General features: G+C 41.7%; 1 protein-coding gene across 2 annotated transcripts in view; it reads left to right on the forward strand.

The window, feature by feature from the left end:
* The window catches only part of MIB1 (MIB E3 ubiquitin protein ligase 1), a 346522-nt gene that overhangs the window by 84012 nt on the left and 244456 nt on the right, over window positions 1-18054 (forward strand). For both annotated transcript variants that reach the window (XM_086965634.1, XM_086965633.1), the window contains exon 3: window positions 14152-14281. In XM_086965634.1, the coding sequence (XP_086821760.1) occupies window positions 14152-14281 (130 nt within the window). The remainder of the gene's footprint in view (window positions 1-14151; window positions 14282-18054) is intronic.

Here is an 18054-nt window from a genome sequence, read left to right on the forward strand (position 1 = left end):
AATCACCACAGACCAGATCTCCGCATCGCTCCTTCTAAACACCCCAGCCCACTCTTCTAACGCAAACGAAGCCGCCGCCAACCTCACCCTATGGTTATCCAACACCGCCGACACCTTGGCACCACTGAAGAAACGTCAAAACAAACCTGCCAGCAAAAAGGCATCATGGTTTAACGATGATCTTAAGAAGTCCAAGAAACTCTGCCGCTCCCTCGAAAAGGCCTGGAAAAAAGACCCAACTACTAGCACCAAGGACGCCTTCAAAAACGCCACCCGCACTCACCACCAACTAATCCGAAAGGCCAAGAAAACAGCATTCAAGGATCGCCTAGACAACAACGCCCACAACAGCAAGGAACTTTTCAACATCGTCAAGGAATTTTCCAATCCCTCAGCCAACTCCAACGACATCACCCCCTCTCAAGCCCTCTGCGACTCCCTAGCCTCATTCTTCCACAACAAGATTGCAGACATCCACAACAGCTTCGACAACCAACCCAGAAACCAACCCACCCTACCTTGTGCTGAACATTCTCCCCCCATGAACACCCTTAACGACTGGAACCCAATCTCCACTGAGGACACAATCCGCCTGATGAATTCCATCCACTCAGGATCCCCCACAGACCCATGTCCTCACCACATCTTCAACAAAGCAGACTCCGTCATAGCACCGCACCTCCGAGACGTCATCAACAGCTCCCTCAACTCCGCCACCTTCCCGGAAGACTGGAAACACGCTGAACTCACCGCCCTTCTGAAGAAACCCACAGCGGACCCCACCGAACTCAAAAATTACCGCCCCATCTCGCTCCTTCCATTCCCGGCCAAAGTCATCGAGAAAGCTGTCAACAACCAACTCGCCGCCTTCCTCGAAGCCAACAAATCCCTCGACTCCTCACAATCTGGCTTCCGAGCAAAACACAGCACTGAGACCGCCCTCATCGCAGCAACAGACGACATTCGAACTCTACTGGACAATGGAGACACAGTCGCCCTCATCCTCCTCGACCTCTCTGCAGCATTTGACACAGTCTGCCACAGCACCCTTTTACAACGCCTCAATAACATCGGAATCCAAGGAAAAGCACTTGAATGGATCACCTCGTTCCTCACCGGAAGAACTCAGAAAGTCCGCCTCCCACCATTCAAGTCCGAGGCCACTGAAGTCATCTGTGGCGTACCACAAGGATCCTCACTCAGCCCCACCCTCTTCAACGTATACATGAGCCCCCTCGCGACCATCGCCCGCCAACACAACCTCAACATCATCTCCTACGCGGATGACACTCAACTAATCCTTTCTCTCACCAATGACCCCAGCACCGCCAAAACTAACCTACACGAAGGAATGAAAGAAGTTGCCGAATGGATGAAACAAAGCCGTCTGAAACTGAACTCAGACAAAACAGAAGTCCTCATCTTAGGTACATCCCCCTCTGCATGGGACGACTCCTGGTGGCCGGAAGCCCTCGGAAAGGCACCCATCCCGACAGACCACGCACGGAACTTAGGCATCATACTGGACTCTTCACTCTCAATGAACAGACAAGTCAGCGCCGTATCCTCTTCCTGCTTCAACATTCTTCGCATGCTGAGAAAAACATTTCGCTGGATCCCCACCGAAACAAGGAAAACAGTCACCCATGCTCTGGTCACGAGCCGACTGGACTACGGAAACACCCTCTACGCAGGCATTACCGCTAAACTCCAGAAGAAACTACAACGAATCCAAAACGCCTCAGCCAGGATCATATTAGACATCCCTCGCAACGAACACATCTCCGGTCACCTTAAAGACCTCCACTGGCTACCCGTCAATAAGAGGATCACTTTCCGACTGCTAACCCACGCACACAAATCACTCTACGACATCGGACCAGAATGCCTCAACTCACGACTGTCCTTCTACACCCCCTCCCGCCAACTACGTTCTTCCAGCCAAGCCCTCGCCACTGTACCTCGCATCAACAAGACCACCATGGGCGGCAGATCCTTCTCATACCTGGCTGCTAAAACATGGAACTCACTCCCCGCTTACCTTCGCCTTACCCAGAACCACCTAGCATTCAGAAAGCAGCTTAAAACGTGGATATTTGACAAGTAATCTTCCTCCCCTCTCTAAGCGCCTTGGGACCCTCTGGGTATGTAGTGCGCTATATAAATTCTCTGACTTGACTTGACTTGACTTGACAATTAGCAACCATAGCTGGAAAAAACAATGGTTTTAATATCTTTTATAAATTGCATACAAATTCATTGTAATATACGGAAAAAGTAATCTAACCACCAGATTGGTTACATTCAATATTATTTAAAAAGAATTATGATTAATGATTGTAATAATAATATAGTCCTTAAAATAATGGCAATAAAACTTCATTGTATTCCTCATATATTGATATAGATAGTATGCATAATTTTCACGTTCAATTTCAAACAATAGTTGTTACATCTTACATAGGCAATGTATGTCATGAGTGAACATAACAGTTATCATTCAAATTTGCCGTCATCTTCTTCTGAATAGGTGTCATAATTCTCTGCATTTGTTTGTTTTTCACAGGCGGGAAGTCTTCACTTCCGTGCACTTTAGGTCCTTCAAACAGCAGACACATGTTGGCAGTTTGTAGTTCCTAACACATTTGCAAGCTAGTAGATCTTACGCAGCTGGAGGTGTTGGCTGCCCCTCTATCCAGTCTACTATCAGTTGCTCTGCTCCCTCATGTTTTTCCAACTTCCACCCTTTCCCAATCAGACTAGGTGTCTGTGGATCATTCAGAAGACCTCTCTTGATTATAGTGGCTTGATAATTTGCATGTTCGGCATGTTTCTTCAGACAATCCCTGCAAAGGGAAAGTTGATGACTGTCTATCTCATCCTGAGCAGAATTGGTGTTATCTCAAGTCATTCACGTGGTGAAACGAAAATTTTGATGCATTCAGCAAGCACGAGAATTGCTCAGATTTGTCCATTAGTTCTTCAGAGTGATCCCATTCATCTCCGAGTTGCGAAAAGGTTTCCTGTTGGCAGACATTATTTTGAATCCACGTACTTCCTTTTCGCGCAAATGTGCTTACTGTGTCACATCTGGTAAATGTATGGAGAGCAATCATAGCCTTATGAACATTTTCACCAAGAGTTGAAGCTATTTTCCCAATGTCAAGGACTCGCGTGTTTAATTTACGACCAAATTTCAGAAATAATTTAGTCATGATTCTGTAATGGAATCCAAAACACATCACTTTCATCTGAGCGTATCATTACTGCCTCATAACCCTTATTAGCAGCTTGAGCAGGTTGCAGCAACAATCGACCATCGGTTTCTTTGTGTGCACTGTTGAGATAGAGCGCCTCATGGCTTTCTTCAGTTGTGATTTTGTAGCATTTATCTTCACAGTTCACGAACAGTGTTTTATTCTCCAGTTTTACAAAATAGTCTGGTTTCCTCCATTCGCTAGCAAGAAATGCAGTGACAGTTGTTTTATTATTCTTTACGTGGCTTAGGAATTTCCTCCACTGTCTCACAATATAGGAAGGTGAGATGCTCTGTAACCATGGCTTTGCGGGAAGGAAATATAAGTCAAGGAACTGATGTAGTGTTTGACACGTACAACGAGGCATCTATTAAGAACAACAAAAGGACAATCGGAGGGAAAGAACTCGGAGTTCTTTCCCTCTTATTGTCCTTTTGCTGTTCCTAATAGATGCCTGGTTGTACATATCAAACACGACATCCGTTCCTTGACTTATCCGGCAAAGCCATGGTCAAGACAGACATAGCCACCACACCAAAGTTTGATTCCTCTCCTTTTTCTCAATGAGTAAGTACCATACCATCAATAAGCCTGGCTGAATGTCCAAGTATTTTCTAAGCAGGGTTAACTTTTTTCTGCAAGTATGTTGCTAAAACAGCTTTGCTTGTCTTTCGCAACAGACATTCTGGAGTTGCTGAACCATGTGGTAAAGGTCCTAAAGAATGAAAAAACACATCCATCATTTGAAGGTTCAGATTCCATGCTGTCACAATGATTCAACCAAATAGTGCTTTGCCTGCTTTCATAATGATTGTCCTGCCACTGCTGTTCACTGCCTTCTTCTTGGACATGTTAGTGAAGGTTTTTAGTTTGTATATTTTCATTTTGTTATTAGGCTTCCTAATTAGTGGATTATTCTAAAGTTGCTCACGTTTGAAGTCTGTATAGCAATGTTCACCTATTTCATGTGCCTTCATTATGTTGCATACGGTGTCTTGAGATGCTTTTTTGTAGTGGAGAGACTGAGATCATGTAGCCCAACAAATGGGTTTATCCAGCTTTGACCCAGACTAACTGCTTTCGTAACAGTATCTTCATATTTTTCAATTTGTGACTTGCGTAGGTCTGCGTAAGTAAGATCTGATCTGTTGTAACAAACCCTTTCCCTTATCGTACCCAAAAAGGTGCTCCAGTATTCAGCAGCCATATATCTTTTCTGTAGCTGTCCTTGCTGAAGAGGGGTGAAACCCCCCAAACCGGTCCTAGGATGCTTGTTTCCGGTACAGGGAGGACCTGGCTTAGCAAACATTCCGTCCATCAATTGTGTGTCTTTTGCCATATATCTTTTCTCAGCCTTGAGGTTGAGCCTGGTCATACCACTCAGAGTCTGTGTGTCTTATTGACTGTTACCTCTATTTTTTTTTATGTTTGAAAGCTTTATTTAGAGTAAAATCAGATATTACAATAAGGTGACATCAGCAAAATACAAGAGAAAGGTTAAAAATTGGGATAAACTAAACAGAAGTAGCCAATATCACAATGAAAAGCAAAGCATTTTGAATTATTTTTACGGGAAGGAGGGGGGGGGAGGGAAGGGAGGGAAATAAAACCATGCTAATATCATAAAAGAATGAATAAAAATAGAAACACAATGAATGTCAGTCAGAAAGTACAGTAAATACACAATATTCATCAATTACCTGAAATAAGAACTTTTAGCAAAAAGGAAACATGAATAAAGCTAAAAAACTGCCTTAGTGAAATTGAAAAACATCATAAACTACAAGCAGGAGTACATATGTTCAAGGGGGTTTGAAATTATCAGAGGAAAGTGGAGAATATGACTTTTTGGCAGATTGATCTAAATATAGAGTGAGAGGTAACCAGTAGAGTTCAACATTTCGGGAGGGTTTGCAGGAGGAGGCAAAAGCAACATCAAGTCTATGTGAGTGGCATACTAGATTCCACCAGCAGTTTAGGGACAAAGTAGTCAAGGATTTCCAGTTAGAGACAATGTGCTGCAGAGCTAGGGCTAGCATAAGATCAAAGAGACCATGAGAATGTGGAGGGAGTTCCAGAGTGTATGAGAGACTACCTAGAAAAACAAAAGAGATGGAAAAAGGAGTAGAGATGCTGAAAATACGGGAGAGACGAGACCATATCTGAGTCCAAAAGATGCGAACTGAGGGACAGAGGAAGAAGAGGTGTAGAAGATCTGCATTGGGAGCGTTACAGGTCCAACAATTAGCTACAGAATTGGATTGAAAGCGAGAAATAGAAAGAGGAGAAAGGTAGAGTCTATGATAAAAGAAAAATAGGGACTGAGTAAGAGAGGCAGTACGGGAAATCTTCAAGGATCTGGCCCATATTTTGTCCCAAAGAGAAATTGACCATGAGGAACCCAAGTCCTTCTCCCAAGATAATTCCAATTTCGATTTGAGACGATCCGGGTCAGGGGCCGAGAAATACCGATAAATAAGGGAAGCTTTAGGAACAGTAGATAGGACGGTAAGTAGAGAGGGAGACGAGGCTGGTAAACCTTCAGAAGGAAGAGAATAATAACAATCCAGAATGGTTTCCATAAGTATGAAGAATTTCTTTGCAAAAGAAGGAGGACAACGGAATTGAGATTGGAATTGAGGAAACGAGCAGGGGGATGAACCATCAAAAAGATGACGCACCCAGATGATACCTTTCGCTCTCCACGAGGGCCATGCAATAGGTCTGTTATGTATTAATATGAGTGAGTTGTACCAGATAGGTAATAATAAGAAGGATTCCTGAGAAACCGAGGCAGAGGAAACTAAAGGCCGCAAAAGAGAAGAAGTGTGTTTGAATAGGAGGGGGTTGAGACATGGGGCTTTAGAAGTGAAACGAATTACCTCTTGTAAAGAATAAGGAAGCAATAATTCCTGTTCAACAGAAAGCCAAAGGGGAGAGAAAGGGGAGATCTCCTGTGATAACCAGCGGGAAGCTTGTCGAAGTGAGAAGGACTTATGGTAGAGACGAAAGTCTGGGAAATTGGTCCCACCATTAAGTTTAGATTTACGAAGGTGCGAGAGAGATATACGAGCCTTTTTCTGTTTCCAGAGAAATTTGGACAAAACAGAATCGATGCGGCGGAAATAGAGCGCTGGGATACGGATTGGGAGCATGGACAATAAGTAGATCAAAATCTGGGCAATCATCATCCTGATGGAATCAAGACGACCCCACCAAGAAAGAAATAAAGGATTCCAAGAAGAGAGTAGTGAATCTATTCTAGAGATGACCGCATTCATATTAAGCTGAATAGAGGAGGAGATAGAGTTAGAGAAAAGAACACCAAGATATTTTATTTTCTTAGAGTTCCAAGCAAAGCCGGTGGATGTGAAGAAGTGGGGAAGGCAAAATTTGGTTAAAGGAAGAATTTCTGTCTTATCAGAATTTATTTTATAACCTGAAACCAAAGAGAATTTTTCAAATTCAGTTAACAAAGAGGGAACAGAGGTGACCGGGTCTGAAATAAATAAAAGGATATCATCAGCATATGCAGATAATTTAAGATGATGATCACCATACGGGAATCCAGAAATGGAGGGATTGTTACGTATGGAAGTGAGGAAGGGCTCAAGCGCCAAAATAAATAAAAGAGGTGACAAAGGACAGCCCTGACAAACTCCACGTTGAAGTGTGAATGGGGAAGTGAGGTGACCATTGACGAGGACGGAGGCCTTGGGCATAGAATATATCAAAGAAATATAGGAGATAAATTTAGGACTGAAGCCATGCCATTTCAAGGAAGCCATGAGAAAAGACCAGTCAACCCGATCAAAGGCTTTCTCAGCATCGACTGAAATGGCTGCAATGGGAATTGATAGTGAAGGGGCTTTACTTAAAACATTAAGGAAGAGTCTGGAGTTGTCCGAAGTAAGGCGGCCCTTAACAAAACCACATTGCTCTCTTCCAATGAGATGTGGCAGGAGCGGGTCGAGGCGAAGGGCTAGTAATTTTGCAAAAATCTTATAGTCCACATTAACTAAAGATATAGGTCGATAATTCTTACAAAACTTAGGGTCTCTGCCTTCTTTAGGGATAAGGCATATGGTGGCGTCTTGAAATGAGCCCTGGGCCATTCCAGTAGAACAAAAAGACTGAAAAATAGAGAGAAGTTTGGGTAAGAGGAGATCGGAAAAATGTAGGTAAAATTCAACTGGAAAGCCATCAGGTCCTGGAGTTTTGCCTTTAGTGAGGGAGGACAAAGCAGTGGATAATTCAGAAATAGTAAGATCAGTATCAACGGCCGAAAAATTAAGGTGGGAGGTATCTGGTTGAGGTAAGGTATCAAAATAAGATTGAATAAGCTCTGGGGTGGGGGGGTTCTCAGGTGTATATAAAGATTCATAAAAAGAGTGAAATTGTTCCAGAATTTCTGCATCTGTATGTAGGAGAACATTAGAGGGGAATAGATAGAATCTATGCTAGTTCGTTCCTTACGCGATTTAAGATAGTTAGCCAGCAATTTACCCGACTTATTGCGACCTCCATAGTATCGTGCACTGCTCCGGAGAAGAAAAGAGGAGGCTGAATCCGTGGTAAGTTTGTTAAAAGCAATCTTAGCCTTAAGAAGTTCAGGAGACATATGATTAGGAGAAGAAGTATAGAATTGATGTTCCAGCGACTTAATGTGTGCAAGGGTGACTTTACGCTTTTGAAGGAACTTTTTCTTCTTTTTAGAGACAAAATCGATAATAAAACCGCGGGCTGTGGCCTTGAAGGAATCCCAAAGAACATGAGGAGGGGTATCAGGTTTAGAGTTAAGTTGGAAAAATTCAGAAGCGAAAGAGCGAAAAGAGGAGGAAAAAAGAGGGTCAATAAGAAGAGAAGGGTTAAAACGCCAGTGAGAAGATTTGGGAGTAGGAGGAAGAAGATCAAATACAGTGATAATAGGGGCATGGTCAGAGATAACAATAGGTTCAATAGAAGAGGATAGAAGATGTTGAGATAGAGATGAAGATAAAAAGATGTAGTCCAAACGAGAGAAAGAAGCATGAGGAGGAGAGAAGAAGGATAAGTCTATAGCATCTGGGTGAGTGAGTCTCCATGAGTCCACAAGATGTATCTGAGTGATAGTGTCAAGGAACTGTTTATGTGGTTTGTGAGGAGAAAAACGAACAGAAGATCTACGATCTAAAAAGGGATCAATGATCTGATTACAGTCTCCACCTAACAGGAAAGAATCATCTTTATATTGAACACATTTTGCTGTAATGGAGGGCCAAAAAGAGGAGTCAAAGCATGTAGGGCCATAAACATTGAACACAGTAATTGGGATAGAATTAATGAGTAGTTTAGCCAAAATCCAACGTCCCTCATCATCCTTTTCTTCTAGTAATACTTTACATTGAAGACGTTTATGAATCAAAATAGCAACCCCGTTCTTTTTTTGAGAAGCAGGGGAGAATAAAACAGTTCCAACCCACAATCTCTTTAGTTTTAAGGATTCAATATCTGAAAGGTGGGTTTCCTGAATAAGAACAATATCAGGATTGTAAGAGGATAGGTGTGAGAGTACTCTTTGCCGTTTAATAGGATGATTAAATCCTTTCACATTCCATGAAACAACTTTGAAGGTGGAAGATTAGTAAACTGATCAAAATTGAGAAATGCAAAAACATACTGTACATTTAGTAATTCAAACTTCAGAGAGGTAATAACCATAAAGATCATCAAAAAGGTAGAAGGAAGGATAGGTAGAGGATGAAAAAGAAAGGGAAAAGGGAGAGGGGTAGGGAAAGGGAGAGAAGATCAGCAAAAGAAGGAGGAGGAAGAAAAGAGAGAAGGCATAGAAGACAGTACAAATCCAAAGGGATGACTGTATTGAACATACCTGGAAGGGGAAGTACACACAGGGGGAAGGTGGGGAGGTGGTGATGCGTTACAAGAGGGATGGACCAGGATCAGGAGCAGAACCACACCGAGACCGCACAAAAAGGAACAAAGGATGGAACAAGATGGTGAAGGAAACGTCCGATACATATCCGTCTGGGGAAAAAGGAAAAATTGTTAACATATGGAACATACGACATAAAGCATAGATCCAGAAATTAGAAAGAGAAAGTAAGTATATATAAGATACGCAAAAAAGAAATATGAAGAAAGAAGATAAGCAAGATGAGAAGATTAAGATTAAGATAAGGAGTATAGAGAAGTACATGAAATCAGAGAAACACTACTAGAACAACAAGACATGGAGACAACAAAAGCCAAATTTCAGCCACTGTTCGGAGTAGAGGAGGAGGCGTCCATCCCTTCTTCACTCTGTAAAAGGAGAAAATTCTGTAGTTCCCCAGGATCTTGAAATGACCGTCTTATTCCGATAAGTGACTCTGAGAGTACAAGGGTGAAACAGGCCATATCTTGCTCCCAGGGAGCATAGAGAGGGACGCATAGCTAGAAACTCCTTACGTCTGGAGGCAGTGGCATTAGAGACATCTTGAGATAAGTAAACTCGTTGACCTTGCCAAGTCACTTGTTTTTTGTTCCTTGCTGCTGAAAGAATCAAAAGGAGATCTGTGTACTTCAAAAATAGGGTGATGACTCCATGAGGCTTAGAAGAAGAATCTGTTCTTGCGCCTAATCTATGGGCTCTCTGGATACTGATGGATGTAGAGGGGGGCAAGTCCAAAAGTTTTGGCAGGAAGGTGGTAAAGAAAGTCACTGGATTGTCACCCTCAAGATTTTCCGGCAAATTGTAAATACGGAGGTTGTTCCTCCTATTGCGATTTTCCAAATCTTCTGTATGTTTTTGTAGAGAAAGAACAGTCTTTTCTAATGCAACAATACGTTGCGTGTTGGATTGAAGCTCAGGGATGTGTATCTCAACAGTAGAAAGCCGGGCATCCATGGACTCCCACTTGTCCTTCAAAAGCTGCATATCCGTACTTGTCTTTTCAACAAAGGGATGCATTGCTCGCAGCTCCTCCAAAATTTGATCAGTAGGAGAGGTTGAAGGGTTATCTTCCGGTGTAGGAGAACTTTGTTTAAGACGCTTGCCCGATGGAGCAGGTGGAGAGGGCTTACTAGCAGATGGGTGAGCCGAGGATGTTTTTTGAGAAGACATTTTTGCAGAGTAATTCGATGTAGGTGTACCAGATGAAGAACCCACCGAAGTATTCACAGAGGATGTAAAGAGAAATTGAGGTTTACGTAGTCTCACCATAGAAATGTCTCCTTGTGCCAATAACTAATCTCAATTCCCTGAGAGGTGAAGCGCCATAAGATACAAGACGTTCCCAAAAATACAGCAGCTGAAGAGGAGAAAGTGGAGCTATCTCCTGAGGAAGCGCTTGTAAATTGTAGAAGAGAGCCTCAGGGAATTGGAGTGAGAATATGCTGGCAACTAAAAGAGAGAGGGTGGTGAGAATGGGAGTAAATAGAAGTGCGTCATGAAGCAGCTGAGGCGTAAAGAAATGCACAGAAAAGTCCCAAAAAATTAGCAAAACGCTATGAGGAGGAGCATTAGGAATAGCGCTGAGATTTGAAAGACATCCAAAAAAGAAAAAGCAGGTCTCAGAGATGAGACGCCACGTCAATGCGCTTGAGCAAATCTGCCTCCGTGTAGAAAAAAGAAGAAAAACGTAGTAGAGTCACCACATAATTAGTTTGCTCACCCCCAAAGTCGGCACTGCCAGGGTCGTTGGTGTCCAGTGACACGTCGTGTTGTGGCGAGGTGTGAAGTTAGAGGTCCGGGAGTTGAGGAGACCTCAAAATGGCGGCTCCGTGAGGAGCGGCAGAAACATCGCGGAGACTGGTGAAAACGGCACCTCGAGAGCCGCAAAGCCGCTCCGCTCGCTCCCCCGAGGTTCCGACAGTCAAATTCGTCAGCGGGGCTCAAGGACGTTTCCGTTCACATCGGGAAACACGCTGCGGGGCTTGACGGTGTAGCGGAGCTCCGCGCCTAGCCGGCCATCTTGCGCGGCACCCAAGCCACGCCCCCGTTACCTCTATTTTTTGATCAACCGGAATTCGTCCAAACGGATTAACATCTAACAGTTGAACTGAAAAGCATCCGATGAAGAAGTTGTGAATCTTTGGATGTTTCAGTGCAAGTAATGTCCTTTTGGCATAGTATTGAAGATATCTAGCTTAGTTCATCTTGTCATATGCAAAACACCATGGGATCATAGAGCGTATGGCGGTAAGATGTAAATACAATTTCCTTCTTGAAACCGCACGCAGCAGAGACAGCAAGACCTTTTCAACAATATCCATGTACAGCATCTAACATGCAGAGAGATCTCCATGATCATGAAGATATTATTCTAAGAATACATACCAAAGGCAGCAAGAAGTCGTCTAATCTTTGTTGGCATAGGTCTTTTGCAAAGTCCTTAACATCCTCCATGAAGGAGTAGACTACCTGAATGTTCTCTTCATAATTATTCTTCACCCAGGGAATAAATTCCAACCAAGCCAGTCTCAACATAACTTCATACACACACTTGTGTACTCGCAGTGCACAATTGTACATACAACCTTCTAGTACTGATGATACTGATCCTTCCACTATCATGTCTGCTTCAGTGCAAAGATCGCTAAGGCAAACTTCTTGAAGGTGTTTCCCAAGAATGGACATGACATTGCTAATGGTGTGAAAGGTGACCATTTGAAGAATAATTGTTGTAAGTTGCTTTATGCTTTTACACAATCTCAGTTGCTCTTTCCATTTACATCAAGGTATCTTGGGAGCGGAGTGGAGTGGTAATACACAACAGGCAAAGATTTATGACTTGCTATCACATATTTTTCTTCTCCAGGCATCCATATCTTGCCAATAAATCTTATTAGAACCCATCTCGCCAAGTGGTACAGATAACCTGGTTGACTCAAGTCCTATATCTCTTAGCTTTTCTCTGCTTCCACCACCCTGCCCTGGAACTTATCTCGTATTTTATTTCGGAACCCATCAGCGCCCTTCATTGGTTTTGGCCTCTCCCTGCACATTGTTGGTTTTCATATTACCATTGACTTGCTTCCTCCTCCCCACAGTTGTTTAAATTTCCCATTCGGTTTCTTTTTTCTTTTCTTTTTAGCATGCCTGACACCTGCCGTTTACTACTGGGTCCCTCCTTTTCCTGCAGTGTGCTTTGGCTCACATTTTATTTACTTTGTTCTAATTTATGGTTAGAAGAAAAGGCTTATATAGCTGCTGCAGCATGTGTGATGCCTTGCTGATGGTTTTGCGAACGTTGTTCAAAGGCAAGATCTATCTGCTTTGCCAATTCCTGTGTCTTTTTATTACTGCCTTAAGCATAGGCATAGTGTTGTTCCTTTTTAGTGTAGTCTGCCTGAAACCTGCTGGGATTAATATCATTCTGTTTACATTCTTCATAAAGTTGTTACAGGAACTCGGGCATTATCTTAAAACAGATGGTGTGGCTTACATTTGGTTAAGAGTTTTGCTTATGAGTTGGTGTATTGACATTTTAGCTGTCTATTGCTATTTTGCTACACATTTCAGAGCAAAGTGATTTCCAAAATATTGATTTGTTTGTCATGTGGATTGAGTATGCAGTGTTTGAACTTTGAGTTCAGTCCAGATTAAAGGTGTTTTTGTGAACTGGCTTTTTTGGGTGCCATTGCTAAAACATTTACCAAAAGAGCTATTGATGGACAGGTTGCAGAACAATGTCATACATTCACCCAACTTCAGAGATTTGGGCCTAAATCCATCGTTCTTTTGCTCTCCATGCCATTCCAGTTTGAACCCAGCCATAGGCAAATCAGTCTTGACCCTGTTCCCCATGGGAACAGTCCAGCCCGAGCTGCCAAGCCAGGTCGTCCCTGGACTGGAAGCAAGCATCCTACGACCGGTTTCAGGGTTTCACCCTTCATCAGCCAGGATAGCTTGACTCCAGTGACGTGGAAAGCACAGGCTGGACTGTTCCCATGAGGTACAGAGTCAAGACTGATTTGCATATGGCCAGGTCTAAACTGGGGTGGCATGGTGAGCAAAAGAATGATGGATTTAACCCAGATCTCTTGATTGAGGGTAAATGTTTAGATATGTTCTAAATTCCGTCCATCGACTGTGTGTCTTTTGCATACTAAAACATTAACAAGTACCATGGTGTGAACTCTACCATTATGGTGCTGGCGGTGAATGATTTCAGTTCATTATGAATGTGTGATTGCTTTATAGAATCTTCAATGAGAGGATCCTAAGGATCTATTGTATAAGCATATTTAGCCCCTTCGATGCTCAGACGAACTCAGCTCGTCATGAGGTATACCTCTAGGGTGCTCATGACGAGCTGAGCTTGTCATGACCACACCCATTAACATTATTGCCCAGCACAGCAGAGGATCCTCAAGAGCAGCCAAGGTGTTAAAAATGTTGGTCCCTTCTGTGCTCTGTCTCCAAGGTCCTCTTTGTAATAGTGTAATATCTTTGCTCTAATATTGAATATTTGTTTTCACTTAGGTCTGTTAGCAATTCCATAGTCTCTCCAACTCCTCAATAAGGTTGTTTCATGTATGACATTTTTATGCCTTGGATTTAAATAATGTGCTTTTCCAAAGCATAGTGTTTGCTAGCATGTTTCCGATAATTGCAATGTCTATGCTTGTGCTCTTGAAGGTTGCCAAACCACGCTTGCGGGTTTCCATTTTCATCAGGAGTTGATATATTTCGAAATCTTAATATTATCCTCTGCAATATTCTCCCTCTATAGACTTCTACACAACTGAATGAATCTAATGCTGTGTATATTGTACAGTATTGCAGGGCACTGGGAAAGACCAATCAATGCAATTTCTTCTCTTGCTCTTCCTTTTACCAGCCAAAATGTATGATCAATAAAGACCGATTGAATTCGATTCAAAGGTACAATGCTTGTTTTTTTTATTTTAGAGTGCTGCTAGAATCTCGACGAAAATCAAAGAAAATTACAGCAAGAGGAATATTTGCTAGTGGCAGGGTGGTGCGAGGAGTTGATTGGCAATGGGAAGATCAAGATGGTGGAAATGGGAGGAGAGGAAAGGTAAGACTAAATTAATAAGTCCAGTTACAGAAAGCAAGAGCACTTTATAGATGACATATTATGCTGTGTTTAGTGATGACCATGTTGTCCCTTCAGAACCTGGTGGTTCTTACAGCTTTGTGTGAGCGTGACTTCTTTGTGTGTTTATAAGTGGCACATGTTCAGACTATGTATTGAGAGGTTTGAGGCAGTCAGTAAGACGGTGATGGCATTTATCGCTATTAACGAATAAAAGGGCTGTCCATCTAGTGCTTGGTGTTTGACTCTGTCTACTGTTTCCGTAATGGATACAGCAGTGTATTCAAAAGTTTTTTTTGTTTGCTTTGTTAGTTGCATCACTAGTTATAGAGACAACCACTTTAAAGAAAAAGTAAAAAAAATTCTGTTATGGCATTGAGGATTACCAATAGCACATAACAGCCGCAACAACCTCCTTACGACAGTAGAAAGATACTGTAACTCCGATTATATTTTTAACATTTACTGTTTTTCTGGGTATGTACTTTACAGGAACCTTCTTGGGTGGAAGGGAGGGTACGCCAACAAACTCAGACTGTTTTGGGTCTCTTAAATGGGGTCATTGTCCTCAAACATATTTGGTCGTAGTAATTCAGCCAAGGCCCTATATTTTTAGAATTGATTGGAGACTTCCTTTCCCTCTTACCTTTTTCTATGCACTGCCTTACATCACCTCCAGATTAGAGGCTTATAATGGCAATAGTTTGTCGCAACAACCAGTGCTTGATTGCGTCTAGTAATTCAACATCATTAAGCACACAGAGAATCAACAATTGCAATGCCAAAATGATAGTGACCCCAGTTCTTACAAGAGCTCTTCCTCCACCTTCCATCAAAACCCCTCAGCAAGGCCATATTGTACGTAGTAAGGTGACCTCTTCTACATTTCAAGCATTTACTCCAGGTAACTAAACCCAGTAGACCTGATGCAGCACTTTCAGTTGGATTAATCTCAGACTAGTTTGACTCTCTTCTTCCCTCAAGAGCGCCAGTAGTGCCTCCACCCCACTCTGTGTCCATTCATTCAATTTTCTGTTAAATGTACTTACCTATTTTGTAATTTAGTTTCATTTTGGATTGTTTCGTTTTCAGCCATTTCGAAGTACTTTTACATAAAGTTGATCTCACATTCAAGTCCTTAAACCTTATTTTGCCAGGCATGGTGTAGTGAAGCTATAGGTTTGAAAGTTTAAGGTTTTCTTGATTTGAGTGTTTTGTAATTTTCAGTAAGCTTTCCTATTTTATCTCAAACCTTGACTTTTTGAAAATAATGTGTTCGGTTCAGACATTTTAAGTTATGATGTCACTATACGCAGAATGTACTACAACATGAACCTGAAGGTGCAGGTAATTATGCGCTGAACAGAACACTTCACTAATTACAGGCCCTGCAGATTGGTAAAAGTATGCTTGGGTGCTCATTATTCTAGAAACTTTACACACCCTAGGTTCTGTTAACAAACCTTAGACGGATTTCTTTAAAGCAAATTTTTAAGAAGCTCTATAAGAAATGTTTGCAACAATAAGCCATCCTATTTTTCTGCCCGTACACTAACTTCATATAGGATGTAGTTACAGTGGAGGTTAAAAAGTAACACTCAAACAATATATATTTTTTTACATTATTTTTTTTCTTCAGTCAAGTGGGCAGACTTCCAAAATGAGTTTTAAATTGTCCGTGCAGAGTGCCTTCTGTAGAAGACTTATCATAATCCTTTGGGTGCAAAAATGTAACCAGTTCTTTTCCGCCAATCATTTAGAAGTAATCAAGAATGTAGGAATGTGTTTTAATTGAATTGTGTGTTAGCATTAAACTAAAAATAGTTTTGAGTCTTTGTGGGTACTCTTTGACCTTGCTCAAAAGACTGTCCCCTGAATAATTTGCAATACAAAATTGCATTATACCTGTGTCTTAGCAGTTGGTTAATTGATTTACAGTTGACTAATTAAGAACAGTTGCTAGGTATGAGAAATAGATATTACTGTAGCTCCAAGTGCATTATACGTGTCTGAATGATATAGATTTCTCTTCAAATGGTAGGTCACATAATGGATCATATTATTAGATTTGGACAATCTCCTATTATCAGCTTGTTGGGCACAAAACTTTATAAGTGGAAACATCGAACTTGAATAAGAAGCTTGAGGGGCCTGCAAAGCCTTTTTGTTCTTTTTAACATGTAGCTGCAAAGCTGCATGTCTGTAGTATCTGGTTTTTGTACTCTGTTATAGGACCTAGTTGTTTAGGATGGAGAATATGTAATAAACTTAAGAATGCACAAGCTCGAATGGTAACCCTGATGCACTCAAATTAAATCATGGCCTCCCAGTGATCCACAAAGAGCCAGGGTGTAGCTGGGTAGTTGAACTACCAAGTTATAAGGATGCTGTTCATCACACATCTGACGGTGACATGTCATTCTAGGGCTGGCTTCGTACTCATGTGAGAATGCATCACAAGTTTGCTCACCTGCTCAAGAGGAGCTCCTGTTAGTTATACCTCTTATTCTTATGAGAAATGAAATTACCAAGGTATCTCTTAGGTGTCCTAATAGTATGGGGGAACAAGAAAGGCGAAGCGACTCATTAAAATTGACTAAGACTAACCTTGCAACTTTATTCTGGTTGCCAGTTGGTAATAATAAAATGACACTGGACTATTTCAACCCTAATGAATTGTCAACATAACTCTGCCCTCATGATAAACCCTTACTGGATTTGAAACTTTCTTCAAAACCAGAGTTGCTAGCTAACCTCCCTAATTTTGCTGCCTATGCTTCACAGGTGTCATTAAGTTCCCTCTCTTTTTTCTCCTATCATGGGAACCTTTTCTCTCTTTATGGACTTTCCTCTCAGATGGTTTTCATCCATATCATAAGTATCGTATTCCTTCCCTTCCAGTGGAACAAATGGCGTGTCGCACGTTATCCATTCCCCACTTAGATGTGTAGACATGACCCTGTTACAAGGCCTATAATTAAGTGTTTTCATTTTTGTCAAAGTCCTGCCAGATTTCTGTCATTTGCAAATGATCGCCTACAAGGAGAAGCTTGGTCTATTCCATTCAAGTTAAAGTAGAGACCTCCTTATTTTAACAACACTGGTACGCGTTTCCCGTTTCGTGGCTTAGTGGTGCTAACCATTAAGCTTTAAAAAAAAAAGAAAAAAAACCTTTGGTACCTACAATGGTAAATCCTTAGCAGAATAGTTTTTCCTCGGTCACATGACATTCCCATGGTTCTGAAACTGACTGATTCATAAAGATTCCTCCAGACAGGTGATTGACCTCATTGATTGTTCATAACTTGCCTATGTCAATCCCTGTTAGGTGAAGTCATGTGGTATGTAATTGTAATGGTATTTATATAGTGCTTACTTCCCCATAGGAGGCAATGAAGTGCTTTGCGGTGAGTAGCACGCTGCTCCAGAACCCAAGATTAGTGGTTAATTTAGAGGTTATTGTTGATTATTGCAATTAGTTGTGCTCTTGAGAAAAAATTGAATGCATTTACTCCTGTGTCTTTGTGATATATATTATATTAATACAAGTCATGTGTTATCATTAGTAGGGGTTATTTAGTTGCAGCTGAATGGTTGGTGTGATAGATCGGCTGATGGAGATTAGGTAATGAAATCGGATATCGGCCAATTTCAGAATTACAGAAAGAAGAACTAGGGCAGGTATGAGATGAGCGGAGGCTATACTTCGAAATAGAAGGCTTGCAGAGGATGGAAAGTCAGAAGAATGCCACAGA

This window comes from Lissotriton vulgaris, chromosome 4_1 (assembly GCF_964263255.1).
Source record: "Lissotriton vulgaris chromosome 4_1, aLisVul1.2, whole genome shotgun sequence".
Lineage (NCBI taxonomy): Eukaryota > Metazoa > Chordata > Amphibia > Caudata > Salamandridae > Lissotriton > Lissotriton vulgaris.